At 33.7% G+C, this 16893-nt stretch overlaps 1 protein-coding gene across 5 annotated transcripts; it reads left to right on the top strand.

The window, feature by feature from the left end:
- The first annotated feature begins 8067 nt into the window (after positions 1-8067).
- LOC132640693 (two-component response regulator-like APRR2) lies at positions 8068-14418 on the top strand. Of its 5 annotated transcripts, none has more exons than XM_060357428.1 (12): positions 8068-8339; positions 9080-9288; positions 10211-10290; positions 10536-10602; positions 10935-10981; positions 11077-11154; positions 11254-11790; positions 12464-12604; positions 13005-13280; positions 13401-13469; positions 13589-13666; positions 13933-14418. In XM_060357428.1, the coding sequence occupies exons 2-12, from the start codon at positions 9159-9161 to the stop codon at positions 14098-14100; spliced, it is 1671 nt and encodes a 556-aa protein (XP_060213411.1). In that variant the 5' UTR covers positions 8068-8339; positions 9080-9158; the 3' UTR covers positions 14101-14418. The 5 variants fall into 5 exon arrangements, with proteins under 5 accessions (XP_060213411.1, XP_060213395.1, XP_060213387.1 ...); XM_060357412.1 differs by having other exon boundaries at positions 8068-8374; XM_060357404.1 differs by lacking the exon at positions 8068-8339 and adding an exon at positions 8381-8537.
- Positions 14419-16893: the final 2475 nt, after the last annotated feature.

The following is a 16893-nucleotide window of genomic DNA, read 5'->3' as shown; positions in this document are numbered from 1 at the left end:
AGCTGAAAGCCACTTGACTGGTTGGAAAGGAATTTGAAAAAAAAAAAAGAAGGCAGCATTGACATTGAATGAGAATGCTTGAATGGGAATCATTTCGCTCACATTTTCGTGTATAAAGTTCATGTTAGATTTCTGTAAAATTAATATAACTACAACAACATTGTATACAACTTTGATACAACATTCAAGACTTAAAATAATCGCTCAAATTTTGTGTACGAAATGTGTGTATCTTGCTCAAGGCTTAAAAAGTTCGCTCAAATTTTATGTATGAAGAACGTATGAAATGTGTATATCTAGATCAAGGCTTAAACATTACGCTCAAAATTTTATGCATGAGATTGATATGAAATGTGTATATTTCGCTCAAGACTTAGAATTTTATTCACAATTTTCGTATATAAAGTTAATATTAGGTGTTAAAGAAATTAATACAACTACAACTACATTGTAACAACTTTCATACAAAATTCAAGGCTTAAAGTTTTCACTCATAATTTTGTGTATGAAAATTATATTAAAAATTTCGCTCACACATACACATTTCATACAGCTTTCGTACACAAAAATTTGATGTAATCTTTTAAGCCTTTGAGCAAAAAAAAAAATATATTTAAAAAAAAAAAAATTAAAAAAATATTTTTTTAAAAAAATAATTATTTTCTGAAAATAAATTAAAAAACGAAAAATATATGAAAATCCATCATGTTTCGTAAAATATCATTATAATTTATAAATAAGGAAATTTATCGTCACGTTTCATAAATCTTTCTCCTTAACATGTATATATATATATATATATATTCCCTAAAATTATACCGATAATGTAATAAATTATCTATACTGCTAGCGTATATACATTAAATCCTTTTGAACTCTTCCCCAATCCCTCCTGGACCAAACTCTTGTTTGAATTGAAGTGAAGATAGGACCCTACACGAGGCAATTTCAGATGTCAGATGTTAAGGCACTGCTAAAGTTAGTTGTATCAAATTAAGAAAACGCACATGACAAACAAGTTACACGTATCAAATTAAATACAACATCATAAGGACTGAATTACAACGGTCTAAATAACCTAGGGTCATTTGCGCGATTGCCCTTCAAAGGCACTGGTCTTTAGTTTTTGTCCCTCAAATTGGTGGTCTTTAATTTTTGCCTTTTGCTAAAAATTTCTTAGTTTTAGGTTAGAATTCCTGTTCAGTCAAAATTAAAAAAAAATCGCAAGATAGAGTTTTGCACTCTACCTCAGGCAGAGGTTTGCCCACAGGTACTTTTTTTTTTTTTTCACTTAGTTGAAATTTTACAAACTTCTGTCTTAAGGCCTAGCTTTTGTCCTAATGAGTCTAATTTTGGGTAAAAATTTGTCTTAAGGCCTATCTGTTGCCCAAATAGGCTTAACTTTGCTATAAACCTCTGCCTTGCAATTTTTTTTTACTGAGCTGGGATTTGAACCCAGAATCTCGGAGTATTAGGCGAAGGGCAAAAATTAAAAATTACTAATTTGAGGGACAAAAATTAAAGACCAATGCGTTTGAAGAGCAATCCGCACAAAAAAATGAATAACGATAACGTACTCTATGTAGATCGGCTAAAAACTAAATGTGGAAAAAGAAAAGAAAAAGGGCTAACTTCCTGGTGCAACAACCCATGTTTAGACGCCTCTTTCTTATCTTACTTATTTACCTCGTGAGTTTTTGATAATATCAATAGGGGAATTAATAAATGCACAAGTGACTCATGCATAACTAAGTCATTGATATATGCATGAAAAAATATTTATCTTAGTATAACAAAAGGGAAATACAAATCCTTAAAATGCACAAAATATGTAATTTCTAATTTACTTCGGATAATTATGTTTTTTATGATAAATTAGAAAGAGATTTTTTGTCTTGCCAGTCTCCAGGATCAACAAATTAATCTTGAAATTTACTGCATTTTCATTACTTGGTTGGTGAGTGGTCCACTATTTATTCGCATCCACTTTTAAGTACGACCAGGAAAACTCTTAAAATGCATGTTTCGTCGAAAGTTTTGGCTAATAACGAAGGTACGAAGCACATTATATCATGCTGGAATTTTTTCCAACCAATCATCAGGAGCGGAGCTAGATGGGCTGCAGTGTATATATAAAATTAAAATTATTTTTTATGTATATATAATAAATGTTGAACCCTCTTGACTTCTTCGTATATTTACTTCTTCATATTTTTGAACCCCTAGGTGAAATTTTAGCTCCGCCGGTGCGAACCATCATGAATCACTACCTTAGTATCTAGTTTCATTATCAAATATTTGGTAACTCATCACAATCAATCAGAATAAAACTGACCGGGCAATATGGTTTAACCTTTATTTTTCTTCCCATTTTTAGTACAAATTAAAAAGACAGAGAATTTGAAATCAATCTCTTACTTTGATGCACCAGACAGGAATCATCAGACACTTTGTCGGAAAATCTGATTATAAATACGAAATTCAAGTTTATCAAGAATTTATGTCGTAGAAAACAGTTTTTTTTTTTTTTTTTTTTTTTCAAAAACGAAAAGCTACCAAGGTGACGTTTTTGTTGGGCTTAATGTTAGATGAATGGGAAATGGAGGAAAGAAATATGCGGAGAAAATGAAAATTTTGAATTGTTTTTTTGTTGCTTTTTGGATGAAGCATTTCTCCCACGTTGGTTGTGGAAAGGAAAGTTCTCGTGTTTATATGCAGAAGTACATCTTCTAGCTCATAAAAAGTTGAGAAGAGGAACTCCCTTCGCGTCGTCGTCGTCGTTGCCCGACTTCGACTTCAAATTTGGTCAAATGATCTGATTATTTAATAATCTTTTTGGAATAATTTAAATTATTCCTGCCCGTCTGTTAGAACACAGTCTATCTGAGTTGCACCTTTCTAAACCAACACTTCCATAGCTATATATATTCTGATGATCTTCAGAATATTCCTTATGAATTTTCTGATCTTCTCCTCTTTTCTTTTCTTGCATATTAAATTTTCGTGTGATTTACATCCTTCGAGTGAGTTCGCTGTCACTGGAGTTTGCAATACCGCTACAACAGTGAGTAAATCGTTCTATCCTAGGAGGATATATTCCACAACTTCGAATACATTGAGGGGAATAATTCCCTTAAAGACACTCTTTGTATTCAGTGGGCTCGATTTAATTCTTATACATTTTCAGATACCGTTCCTCTAAAAATTTCAATTTTTGGTTTAAGTATATTTTTGGATACAGGTTTATAAAAATTTTATTAGTAGAAAAATAAAAATTAAAAAACAAAGGTGAGTCAGAACATTCAATCTAAATTTACTAAGTTTATGAAAAAAAGAACAATATATAATATTTTTTCCCCTTACTTTTTCCATGTTTTGTAGCTTTTGAAATCACATAATAACAGCATTAAAATTTGAGCGCAGTATATATAATACTTAATGAGCTTTATAAACAACAAAAGCAACAAGAAATGACTGAAAAAGCTTGATTTGATCATAAGTGGTAAGTTGGAAGTGTTGCATGATTGAGTTGAAAAGTTGGTTAAAGGTGTGTGTCTTTTATGATAATTTGGAGGCAAGAATACTTGCATTATTCGCTAAACAGCCCAAAAGTTAAGCGCAATCTTTAAAGGGATAATGACCTTATAATACAGTTAAAGACTTTATATTATAAAATATAAGGATATTTTTTTTATTTACAAAACATATTAATAAAATTAATAAGTATACTAGATTTGATTTTAATGGGATATTCACAATTTTAGGGTTTTTTTTTTTAGGAAAAGAATCTTATTTTAAATGTGGACTTAATTTTAGGATAGTTATCAATCAACTTTTTCTTCTTTTTAAAAAAATTTATCTCTCTCTCTCTCTCTCTCTCTCTTTATGATAGACACCATTTTCAAACCTAAAATTCATCTTCTCTCCTAGAATAAATTTTCAAACTAATATTATAAAGTATTTTTTATTACTGACCTGTGTATTAATTGTATATAAAAATTGGTTTGGATCGTTTTGAGATATGTGTGATCATTGTGTGTTTGAAATCTTTATATATTATATAAACTATAGTTTTCAATAATGTTGAAAACTAATATATGTATGAGATGTGTATGGAGTCTGCTATATATTATTTAGATATATGTGGTACAATGTGTATGAAATGCGAATAAATTCGATATGAATTAGTCTTAAAAATGTTGAAAACTGATATGTGTATGGAATCTGGTTTGTATCAATCAGAAAACTTATTATACATATAGACTTTCTCATAATCTATACATACTTCATCAGATTTCATACAATTTATATGTACTTTATCATAATCAAAATATACATATAACTTTTATACATATTTCATACATGAAAATTATAACGAATTTATGCAGTTATACATATTGCATACAAAAATTTATACATATTTATTTTCTGGTGTATGAACTTTGTATGGAATCTAGTTTGTATCAATTGCAAATTTATTATACATGTTTTCTCAAAATTTATACATACTTTGATTATATTTTATACAATTTAAATGTAATTTATCATAATCAAAATACACATATGATTTTTATACATGTTTCATATATATAAATCATAACGAATTTATACAGTTATAATTACAACAACAACAACAACAACATACCCAGTGAATCCCACAACGTGGGGTCTGGGGAGGGTAGAGCGTACGCAGACCTTACCTCTACCTTAGATAGGGAGGCTGTTTCCGGAAGACCCTCGGCTCAAGAAAAGGCATACGAAAGGTCAGATATGGGCAAACAAATCAAAGAAATTATGAAAATGAAAACAATGAAAGTAAATAGGCCATTATAGCCAACAGATACTCGCAGAAATCAAGAGACAAGAAACTATAGAGCAATAAAACTACTCGTAAGAAAGGATAAACACGACTACCTACTAGCCTTCTACCCTAATATGAGTCCTCCATACCCTCCTATCCAAGGTCATATTTTCAGTAAGCAGGAAATGCGCTGTGTCCTGTCTAATCACTTCTCCCCAATATTTTTTCGGCCTACCTCTATCTCTTCTGAAACCGTCGCTAGCCAGCCTTTCGCACCTCCGCACTGGGGCATTTGCATCTCTCCGCATCACATGCCCAAACCATCTCAGCCTCGCTTCCCGCATCTTGTCTTCCACTGAGGCTACTCCAACCTTATCTCGGATGACTTCATTCCTAATCCTATCGATCCTAGAGTTCCCATACATCCATCGCAGCATTCTCATTTCCGTCACTTTCTTCTTCTGAACATGAGATTTCTTGACTGGCCAACACTCCGTCCTATACAACATAGTTGGTCTAACCACCGCTTTGTAGAACTTGCCTTTAAGTTTTTGTGGCACCTTCTTGTCACGCAACACTCCGGAAGCAAGCCTCCATTTCATCCACCCTGCACCAATACGGTGTGTGACGTCATCATCAATGTCCCTATTTCCTTGTATAATAGACCCAAGATACTTGAAACTATCTTTGTTCTGTATGACCTGGGTGCCAAGCTTCACTTCAACGTCCGCCTCATGCGTTATATCACTGAACTTGCACTCCAAGTACTCTGTCTTGGTCCTACTCTACTTGAACCCTTTAGACTCCAGAGTTTGTCTCCAAACCTCCAGCTTAGCATTAACTCTGCTGCGAGACTCGTCAATCAGGACTATGTCATTTGCAAATAACATACACCATGGCACCTCACCTTGAATTTGTCGCGTCAATCCATCCATTACCAAGAAAAATAAAAATGGGCTAAGAGCTGATCCCTGGTGCAACCCCATCACCACTGGAAAGTTCTCTCAGTCTCCTCCCATAGTCCTTACCCTGGTCTTGGCCCTATCATACATGTCCTTGATCGCCCTAATATACGCCACAGGTACACCTCTGGCCTCCAAGCATCTCCATAGAACCTCTCTCGGCACTTTGTCGTATGCCTTTTCTAGGTCGATGAATACCATGTGCAGGTCCCTCTTCCTCTCCCTATACTGCTCCACCAGTCTCCGTATAAGATGAATAACTTCTGTAGTTGAGCGCCCCGGCATGAATCCGAACTGGTTCTCTGAGATAGACACGCCTCTCCTCACCCTCATCTCCACCACCCTTTCACACACTTTCATAGTGTGGCTTAGCAACTTGATCCCTCTATAGTTGTTGCAACTTTGAATGTCGCCCTTGTTCTTATACAATGGAATCATTGTACTGTATCCCCATTCTTCGGGCATCTTAGCCGTCTTAAAAATGACATTAAATTGCATACAAAAATTATACATATATGTTTTTTGGTGTATGAATTTTGTACATAAAAATTACCAATTAGAATGGACTTTTTGAGTTAAAGTTGGAGAAAATTAGGGAACAATATCTCTTAATTTTGAATGGGGAGAGAAAAGTGGGTGAAATAAAAGAACAAAAGTTAGAGAAAATCAAAGAACAACGTCTCTTAACTTGAATGGAGAGAGAATAGTGGATAAAATAAGGAAATAATTTATTTAATGTGTTTTATTTCCTTCTTTTTAATTTACATCGTATAGATTTTGTAATAAATCTATTGATATATTTTGTAAACTAAAAAGTATCATCGTGTTCTGTAAATATATCTTCTTACTATGTACATATATGTTTTTTGTCCATCTTTAAAAAGGTGATGGGAGAAAGATCAATTTTTTCCGCGGATTGTCCTTCAAAGGCACTGGCCTTTAATTTTTTCCCCTCAACTTGCTGGTCTTTATTTTTGCCCTTCGCTTAAAAAGGTAGCTGAAAATATTCTAAGGTTTTGAGTTCGAATCCCTATTCAATCAAAAATTATAATAATTTCGCAAGGCAAGGCTTTGCAAAAAGTTTGCCTTATGCGGCAAAATTTGCCATAAGGCATAACTAAAGTATGGGTTATAAGGCAAAATCTGCCGTATCCGGCAGACTTTTAGTTATGCCTTAAGGCAAAGCCTGCCGCATAAGACAGATTTTTCCTTAAGGCATAACTAAAAGTCAGCATTATAAGGCAAAGTCTGTCGCATAAGGCAGACTTTTCACAAGCCTTGCCTTGCGAATTTTTATTTTATTTTTATGATTAAACCGGGGTTTGAACCCAGAACCTCGGGGTATTTTAGGCGAAGGGAAAAAATTAAAGACTAGCAATTTGTGGGACAAAAATTAAAGACCACCCCCAAAGAAGGATATCCGTGCAAATTGCCCGAGAAAGATCAAGAGTTCTTTTTCTATGTGAACCCAATATTTTTTTCCCCTCCCATTTAGGAGGATTTATAGTGTTTCCACACTTCCCCTCCAGTGTGACTCGAACCCAGGACCTATCGGTCGTAGGTGGAGGTGCTTAACCACTGAGTCATCCTCACTTGTCTCTATGTGAACCCAATATATTCAAGAGTTAGAATTTATATATTTTACTTTTTGTCTCAATTTGTATGATAATATTTGATTGGACATGGATTTAAAAAGAAATATAAAATTTTAGAACTTCTAGTATAAAAAGCCACGCACGTGGAATTTTATAGTGTAGTCTAATTGGTTCCTACATGAACTTTCACCTTATTGGTGAGAGTTTGATTTTCCACCTTGTAATCTCTTCTCATTTTCATTCTCTGGCCTTTCTCCTAAAACAAATAGAAAAAAAATCATAGATTTTTGTATGGTTATAAATCATCTCATTAAGAATAAAAAGATAAGTTTAATTAAATTGTTTATAAGTATAAAAAAATATTATTGGTTCTTGGATTTTTTAATCGAAAGTGTGCCACATAAATAAGATCGAGAGATAACTTAATAAAAATAGTAACTCACCTATTATTATGAATTAAAAAATCTTACCCTGCATGTATATATATAATTTAAATCATACTCAATACTTCTATTGCTGTAACTTATTTTATTTTTTAGTATGTTTAAAAAAAATCTCATTTTTCCAACCGCTTTTCTATATTTAATAAAGTTTTTTTTTGTTATAATATTTCCTTTTTATTCTCAATGTCACTCATAATATCATGATATGTTTAAAACACAAAATTTAAAAGGAATTCAAACACGACTTTGCTAGTTGCCTGTTATAAGAAAAAAGAAAACTTGATCAGATAGTTCGTGCGTGGCATTTCCCACCTTTGATCTTTCCCTTGCTGATATGATATACACCCTTTTAGTTATGATCACAACAAGATCCTAAAATTTTCTGTACATTCTTAAAATTTTCGTGCCCATTAAAACTAAGATACCGATTAAATATAGACTTATTGACCAATGGTGAGCTAGCAAATTGCATATAGTGTGGTCCGCAGCAGCAGATAACAACGATTAAGAGAAGTCGGGCAACTGCACTTAAATTCCTGTTGGCCCTTCTCTTCTCTCTTCTTGAATATATACGTACTGCTTTTCTCTCTTTTTCAGTCTTACTGTCTCCCTTCTTTCTCTCTCTGACTATTTTTTCCTGTCCAGTTTCCAGCTAGTAGTGTTGATACAATCAATAAAACAACCAAATCAAGAAACAAACAATAATCCTAGAGACTTTCCTTTTCACTTCCCTTAGGTACTCAAAATGTGTATATAATATAAAACTACTTCTGATTATATTTATTACTTTTTTATTTTTGACATGCATTCTCTCAAAAGAGAAATCATATAAGAGTAGTACATATCCACCATGCATCAAAAGGTATGAAAAAAGTAAATACTTTTCTTTCAATTTTCTCCCAAGTATGTAGTATATAGACAGATGGTCCTCCTTTTTTCCCCTTTTCTTAATCAAGTAATTTGTCTTGGGATTGTGACGTTTGTGTATTCACATGGTCTACTATGTTGTCTTTTCTTTCTTATATTTGAAGATCTCACACGGGGTTTGGTGTTTTTGTTGTTTTATGCTGCATCATCATGTCCTTTTTATTAAATGGTCTGCAATATGAATCATGTTTGCTATTGGGGTGTAAGAGTGGATTTCTAAAGGCTTGTTTGTTTTACTTTTATTTTCTTGATAAGTGGATTTCAAAAATTCTTTGTCATGACTACATCTACTAAAAAGTCTATAGCTTTTAGTTGAGGATGTGTAATTTGAGGAGAATTTGGTGTCTGCAGATAGATTAGATGATGACAAGTGACCATCATAATTATATTAGAGGCTATTTAGCTGCCTGAAAAGGATGCCAGTTCAGAAATGGTTTGCACTGAGAATGAATTGTTGGGGTGGAAAGATTTCCCAAAAGGACTTAGAGTCCTTCTTCTTGATCAAGACCAAAATTCTGCCTCTCAGATGAGATCAAGACTTGAGGAAATGAACTATATAGGTAACTTCTCCTTCCTTTCTTGTTTTCTTTTTGTTCATTCTTTTTGTGTACTTCCTTTTCCTTTTCATTTCAATCTTTTTTTCCAACTTGATTTTGCATTCCTTGGTCTTTTTCTGTTTGATCTCCCCTTCAAGCTTTATAGCTTTCGCATCCAAGCTAAATAGCAATATAGTGATCTAAGCATTATCCATCTTTCTTGTTTTGGGGTTAAGAGCATTAAGGGGATCTGTGCTTTGTCCGTTGTTCTTTGTCTATATTTTGATGGAAATTTAAGGCTAAAATAGCATTTTGTTTCAAAATTTCCATCTATGATCTCTGCAAGTCCAATTTATTTCTGTTGTTTCCAGTTACAGGAGTTACATAGTTTCTTCAAATGAACAAAACATTGATAATTTCCACAAATGCTCCGAATAATTGGAGGAAAAGTTGATTTTCTTAATTCTTTTTTCTTTAACTTCCAAAAGAGACGACTAATACAGTTACCTCTTATAGTATACTATACTAGTTTAGAAACCAGTGGAATGCCAAACTACACAAAATTAAGTAGTAACAAATGCTTTCAGTAGGCTTCTTTCATTTCTGAATTAGCTTGCAACAACTCCTAGAGGCCTCGTCCTATTTATGGCCTTGGATAATTCTGCTTTTAAAATTTGTGGGGCTTACTGTCCGTATCTTGGGACGTTTGCTCTCCTCATGATAGGTAAGACACCCTGCTTAGTGCCTCTGCCTTGTAAAACTGTTTCCCAGTGTAAATCTGCTGGCACTCATATTTATTGTGACGCTCCAATTGATCTGATCAAAGATTTTAACGATATGATCTGGATCTTGTTTGGAATGTTCTATCTGGTGCAATGCTTCTTTTGTTGAACCTTCCTGAAAGTTCATCTTCATACATGTGACAAAATCATTCATGTCCTTGCAGTTTACACGTTCAGCAATGAAAATGAAGCTTTAACTGCAATCTCAACCAAGTTGGAAGTATTCCATGTTGCCATTGTAGAGGTACTGTTTTTTTTCTTTTTCGCATCAGTATGAAGTTTTACCCTCTAATTTATGTTGTTTTCATCTAGACAAATTATCTTAGGCTGTGTCATCGAGAAAGGTTTTGTTAAACTATTATATACTGCACCGGAAACATCTACAGCTCTCCTCATCGATTTTCGCTTTGTAGTGGTTTATTACCAGGAAGTTAACAGAGGCCTGATGTTATTTTTGCTATTTATGATGTCTCTGTAAATTGTCAACAGGTAAGTCCTGGCAACAGCGATGGGAGCCTCAAATTTCTCGAAAGCGCTAAAGATCTGCCGACTATAAGTAAGTGCTTCCGTATTGTAATTAGACGCATACTCAGAAGTGCTAAACTCCTAGATTTGCTAACTAGCCTTGTGGTTACTAACCGTTAATAAGTAAAGCTACATCTTTGCCATAAATTAAATCTTGTTCCTGGAATTGATACTTGCTTTATTAAGTTAGATCTAGTGTTAACTTCCTTCCTTCTTGTTTTTGAAGTGATTCTAGATTCAGATTATCAATATTGTGAAAAGCACTCTCTGCTAAGACACATCATAGAAACAATAAAATTTGGAAATCTTGCTCGCTAAGTGACATATTTCTGATAGAACTTCTTTATCCCTTCCTTTTTCCAGTGGTGTCAAACATTCACTCTTTTAGCACCATGATGAAGTGTATAGCGGTAAGATCTCGGGGATCAATTTTCATTTGATGTAATTTCATAAGTAAGTGAAATATTGCTGAACGATACCAATTCTTTATATAATTTTTTTGCAGCTTGGTGCAGTTGAGTTCCTTCAGAAACCATTATCAGATGATAAACTGAGAAATATATGGCAGCATGTGGTCCACAAGGTTTTTTCACTTAAACTTCACTGGGTTAAATATGTTCTTTTAGACTGTTGAGCTTATTATATGTAGAGGAAAATCTGACTTTTATTAGTCGGAACATAGGCATTTCATTCTGGAGGAAAGAATGACTGTGAGTCTCTTATGCCGGTTAAAGAATCTCTTTCATCCATGCTAGAGCTCCAATCAGTAAAGTGCGAAGCAGATAATGAAAATTCTAATGGAGCTGAACCCTTGACCTCAGTGGTGGAAAACCAAAAAGAATCACCACTGTGCTCTGATAAATATCCAGCTCCTTCAACCCCACAACAGAAACAAGGAGTGAGGTCAGTGGATGATGGTGATTTCCAAGATCATACTACGTTGTCAAATGAACAAGATAGTGGGGCGCATGAAGGGGACACAAAATCTGTCGAAACTACTTGTTGCGATTCTCTTGCTGAGACTACTGGGCAACTAGGAGAGGCTATCACAAAACAGGAGCATGATTCTACTGCTGATCAAAAGATGGAGGGTCGTCTTGCTACTTGTTCACAAAGTAATGACTGCCCAGGCAATGACAGTACTCATTCTGCTGACACTAATAAAGCTTCTGGTCTCCATAGTTCAAGTGGGACAAAAGCTAATAAGAAGAAAATGAAGGTAAGAAGGAACAAGTGCTGACTAATTCAATGACTGACAATATTTATAGCATATTGAGTTTCCATAACTGCTAGTGTTAAAAGTCGAAATCATCATAGTTGCAACACCGTTGCATTCTGGCCTAAGTTCACCTTTTTCCTGGTTGCATAAGTTCCTCGGCCAATCTTATGTGTGTAGGCCTGAAAAATAAGCTTATAGTATACTTGTCTAATTCTTGGATAAATTGTTGTTTTTAGCTAATGGATCTTTCTGTAATATGGGAAAGTATGTCAAATGTGCATGTATTTTTTTAACCTTATGAACACTTAGTCCATTTATATATTCAATCATTATCCATGGAACACAGTCTTTGCCATTGTTACTCCATCATTATCAATTATGGTGGACTCTCACTCTGGATGATTGCTTAAGAGAGAGCCATTTTTCATACCTGTGGACTTTGAGGTGAAATGAAGCTTTCATTTAGTTTTTTTGCTCAACATGCAAAATGGTAGATGAGATTATGTCTTCACCAATAAATAGATGATATTTGACAATCGTAATAGGTTCTAAATAGAGTTTGCTTGTGCTTTTTAGTATTATGTACGTAACTCAGCATAGATCGAAGAATCTTCTGCATTTTTTGAATCACTGATTTGTGGGAGTAAAGCTTTTGTCTCTACTTGGGATCCAGGTAGACTGGACACCTGAACTACACAAGAAATTTGTTAAAGCAGTGGAGCAACTCGGTATAGATCAAGCCATTCCTTCTCGAATATTAGAGCTGATGAAAGTAGAAGGCTTGACGAGACATAATATCGCTAGCCATCTCCAGGTTAGTCGAGTTTTTTTTCTGCTTTTTGATAATCGTTAGTCTTGTTTTCCAATTGAAGTTATTTCAATACGTGAAAAAACAAATGGGAGCATGATACTTAACATCATAAGGCAGTAAATTTAATAAGGATCGTCAACGAACCACCTAAATTGAGTAAACCATGCTCTGTTTGGTAGGATGAAAAATATTCTGACTGAATTGTTTGCATGAGAAATATTCCAATTCGGAAATGTATACATTAGTAAGCATTGCCATTTCCAGTTTGTTAGCACCCGAAAAAGAAGTTGTCATCTGTCAAATTTTAAGATAGACATTATAAAGCAAGTTGTGCAAATACGAATAGACTATTATATTGCTCAGCTTAAACAACAACCCTTTTTAATTTCCATTTTCCTGGCAGAAATTCAGGATGCAGCGGAGGCAAATTTTGCCAAAGGACCACGAAAAAAGATGGCCTCGTCCTCAACCTAGAGATTCAGTACAGAGGGGCTGTTATCCACATAAACCTGTCATGCCCTTTCCAACATATCATTCTAATCATGCACCCACGGCTGGTCAATTCTATCCTGCCTGGATACCACCAGGCAGTTACCCGAATGGTGCACATATGTGGGGTTCGCCTTATTATCCTGGATGGCAACCGCCTGAGACTTGGCACTGGAATCCTCATCCAGGGGTAATATTTATGTCCTTAGACTAAATTACTCTGCTTTTTAGCTGAAAGAACATACATTAAGTGTTCCACTGAATTCGGAGTTCAAAGAATTAAAAGAATCTGTTATTTGATGATTTGCAGTTGTATGCTGATGTATGGGGTTGCCCCGTTACGCCTCCATCTTTAGGATCATGTCCACCGTACCCTCAAGTAAAATTCATCAGTGCTACTATCTACTTTGAATGTTTATATTCAATTCAGCATTATAAATTCTATGCGAATGCACAATTGGACCATGTTCATTACTGTACATTGGTTGTATAATGCAGAATGCAGCTGGATTTCACAGAGCTGAGGGAATACAGAGTAGATATAGCATATTAGAGAAATCAGTTGATCTTCATCCGGTAAGTTTGTCCCAGCTAATATATAAGTTCACTTCATTAAATCACGATAATTTGATATGATTTGGCGTAAAAACCCGGTACAATTAAAGTATTACCGTGTTAAGCGAATGTGACAAGTGGATGAGTGCTTTGCGCATATTCTTCAATATATTTGACGTAGTAGTGCTGAATATTTTCACACACTATTATGATATGTGGAATTTTTTTTTTTTTTTTTTTTAATTTTTTATGTCCAATTGTCTAAAATGTTCTGTGGGGTTTTGCAGGCAGAGGAGGTGATAGATAAAGTAGTGAAGGAAGCAATAAACAAGCCATGGTTGCCTCTGCCGTTGGGCTTAAAGCCTCCTTCAACGGAGAGTGTTCTCGACGCGCTATCCAAACAAGGCATCTCCACCGTCCCTCCACACATCAACGGCTCTCGTCGCCCCAACTGACACGGCAATTGCCTCTCTGAGTCCCACACATGGAGGCGCGTATTTACTAAGCGCGTGGCGATGACTTGACCTGACACAGAACAAAAAAGTAGATCCTATACTGATCCCATAAGGTCTTGTTCGTGTGCTGTTCCTTTCTATTGGTGCGGCACAGAATCAGCCACGTGTATGTCTTTGGTTGAATGGCGGAATTGTGTTGTTTGGTTTTTTTTTTCCGTGTAAATATTCTTTTGACATAAAGTTGAAGAAAATAGGTGAAAATCATTTTCGCCCTCCAAGTTTGCTTTAAAAATAAAATTCCTCCCTTAATTTTGAATATAGTCATTCTCTCCTTTTATCCTAATTGACTTTTTAAAAATTTCAATTTACCCTTATATTATCAACTTGTTTTGTTTACTTTTACTTCTTTAAAATCATGATTTTTTTAATCTAACAAATTTTCTATAAAATAAATAAATAATACTTTCGAGACGAAAAAAGAAAAATGAAAAATACTAATTGAGTATATAACTTAATGTTATTTTATAATGAAATAAATGAGAAGAAAAAGATTTTTTTTTATTAATAATAATCACAATTCTGATATCTATTTATACTAGTAAAAATAACAGGTGAGAATAACTTTATAAATATCTTTCAATTTAGATAAGATAAAATAATTAATAAAAATAAAGGTATATTCTGTAACAATTCTTAAAAGATTATCTATTTATATTATAAATGGATTTTAAATTATAATTTAAAATATTCTATTAATGACAACTAAAATTCATTTATATATTGACAATCGAGAATAACAGAGAAGCGAAGCTTTAATTTATATATATATATATATATATATATATATAACAGGTAATATGTGAGTGTGTGTGTGTTTGTGTATATATATTAAAATATCAATCATAAAAAGTAACATTAGATTTTGTAATAAATTATTAAAATTTTTATTTTACTTATAATATGAATTTAAATAAAAATCTATAAATACCTAGGTTAAAAAAAAATTATATAATATAAAAAGGTATTATATAGATGGAGGATTGAAAATGTCAAGGGTAAAATAGATATTACATAGGATAAAAGGGAGAGAATGTCTATTGTTTATACTTGAGGGGAGAATTTGATTTTTAAAGCAAAGTAGGGATTTTCACCCCGAAGAAATAGAGAATTTTTTTGAATCTTATGATCTTAAATTAAAAATATGCAAAATGTACCGGATTATTCTTTAATCTTGCGTTCTTAAATATGCCACGTGAAAAACTGAAACTAAAAGAATTGCAACCAAAAAAAAAAATAATTGAAACGGGGGGAGTAGCAGATACTGAAGAATAGGTTCACCTTTTCAGCTCGATTTGGGACATTATTGATTTGCTTTTGGTTCGAAATAATGGATTGGGTTAATTTTTGGGAAGTGTTATTGTGGGGCTGTATTCTGGGAGTACATCTTTTCAATAATTCGGAAAAAAGAAGAAAAGAACCCATCAATTTCGAATTTGGACATTTAGCCATCCCGTAAAAAGTAAATACTTTAATTGAGTGCTAAAGAGGCAGGGTGGGTGGTTTCGGATTGAGATGAGAACAAAAGAAGAGTAACTTTGGGGACCAATAGGAATTTTTCTTGACAGACATGATTTGGAGTGCAGCTATCAATTTTTTCCAGGCTGGTTTGGTTTATGTGTATAATGATGGTTCTACGGAAATTATAACACCAAGATTGTTCATGTGGAAATTAATAATGAGTGAATTCTTACGCAGTGATTAATAATGAGAAGATTGTTATGTATGAACGAACTACTTACTTTAAAAGGTAATTATGTTTTAAATAAGCTTAATTTATTTATTGCTAATATATGTATGCTTATTTCATATTCTATCCCACATAAAATAATATATCAATTCTTGCATTATACATAATGCAGTTATTATTTTAGCACCACCAATCAAACATTGATTGGTTATGCAATGATTTTTTTTTCTTATGCAACCAATCAAACACTATAGTATCTCTTGTGACATATCATGATGGAATTAGTTCTTCAAACCTTCGCCTAAACGACCCCTTATTAGTACATAAACAACGGAAGCTTCTAAGTATACACATGTTGGACAACCATCCAAATAGTTTACATAACATTCACAATAATCTTCTGGCGAGTAATAGCTCTCAATTTTGTAGAAAAAACATATAGAAACTTATCAAGTTTGACTCTAATTGTCCAAATCAAATAATTTTCACTAAGGGGATGTGTTTCGTATTCACCTTTAAATAGTTCATTGAAGGAGAAGTGTTTGGTATTCACCTTCAAAGGTTGTGATGGTTGTAAGTATCCCTTCATCGTTAGCAAAAGATTCAAGTTCAGGCCTTGAAAATAAAGTCGTCTTTTGTAGAAACTAGAAAACACTTAACCCTCAAAATGGGACTTTCCAGCATGAATTCATAGTCAGGCCAAACCGAGTACCGACACCGAGATAGGGGCACAAGTCATAGTCTGTCCTCGATAACAGGATGTGTTAATAATTGTTATGACTTACGAGTAAAAGAACTTTGGCCCAGGATGACAAGAAATTGTCAGTTTGTGTAATTGGAGTTATTCAATAATTGAATATTTCTTGCTGACCCTCCAAAAACCTGTATTTACCTACCAATGATGCCTTCCGCTAATCTTACGTGCTGGTAATAGATTCCCTTGTTTTGCTTGTTTGTGTAATCTAGACTACCATGAGATCATGAATGTATCTATTGTAAACATATTTTTTTACATGTGAGGGTTTTTAGGGCAGGGACCATTGTCT

Source organism: Lycium barbarum, chromosome 1, assembly GCF_019175385.1.
Source record: "Lycium barbarum isolate Lr01 chromosome 1, ASM1917538v2, whole genome shotgun sequence".
Taxonomy (NCBI): domain Eukaryota; kingdom Viridiplantae; phylum Streptophyta; class Magnoliopsida; order Solanales; family Solanaceae; genus Lycium; species Lycium barbarum.
Note: the sequence above shows the minus strand (reverse complement) of the source record. Positions and strands in the feature narration are given on the sequence as shown.

Coding starts and splice junctions, on each gene's coding strand:
- LOC132640693 (XM_060357428.1), top strand. CDS start 9,159: ATGGTTTGCACTGAGAATGAATTGTTGGGGTGGAAAGATTTCCCAAAA. Junction 10,291..10,535: donor TCCATGTTGCCATTGTAGAG/GTACTGTTTTTT, acceptor AATTGTCAACAG/GTAAGTCCTGGCAACAGCGA. Junction 12,605..13,004: donor ATATCGCTAGCCATCTCCAG/GTTAGTCGAGTT, acceptor TTTTCCTGGCAG/AAATTCAGGATGCAGCGGAG.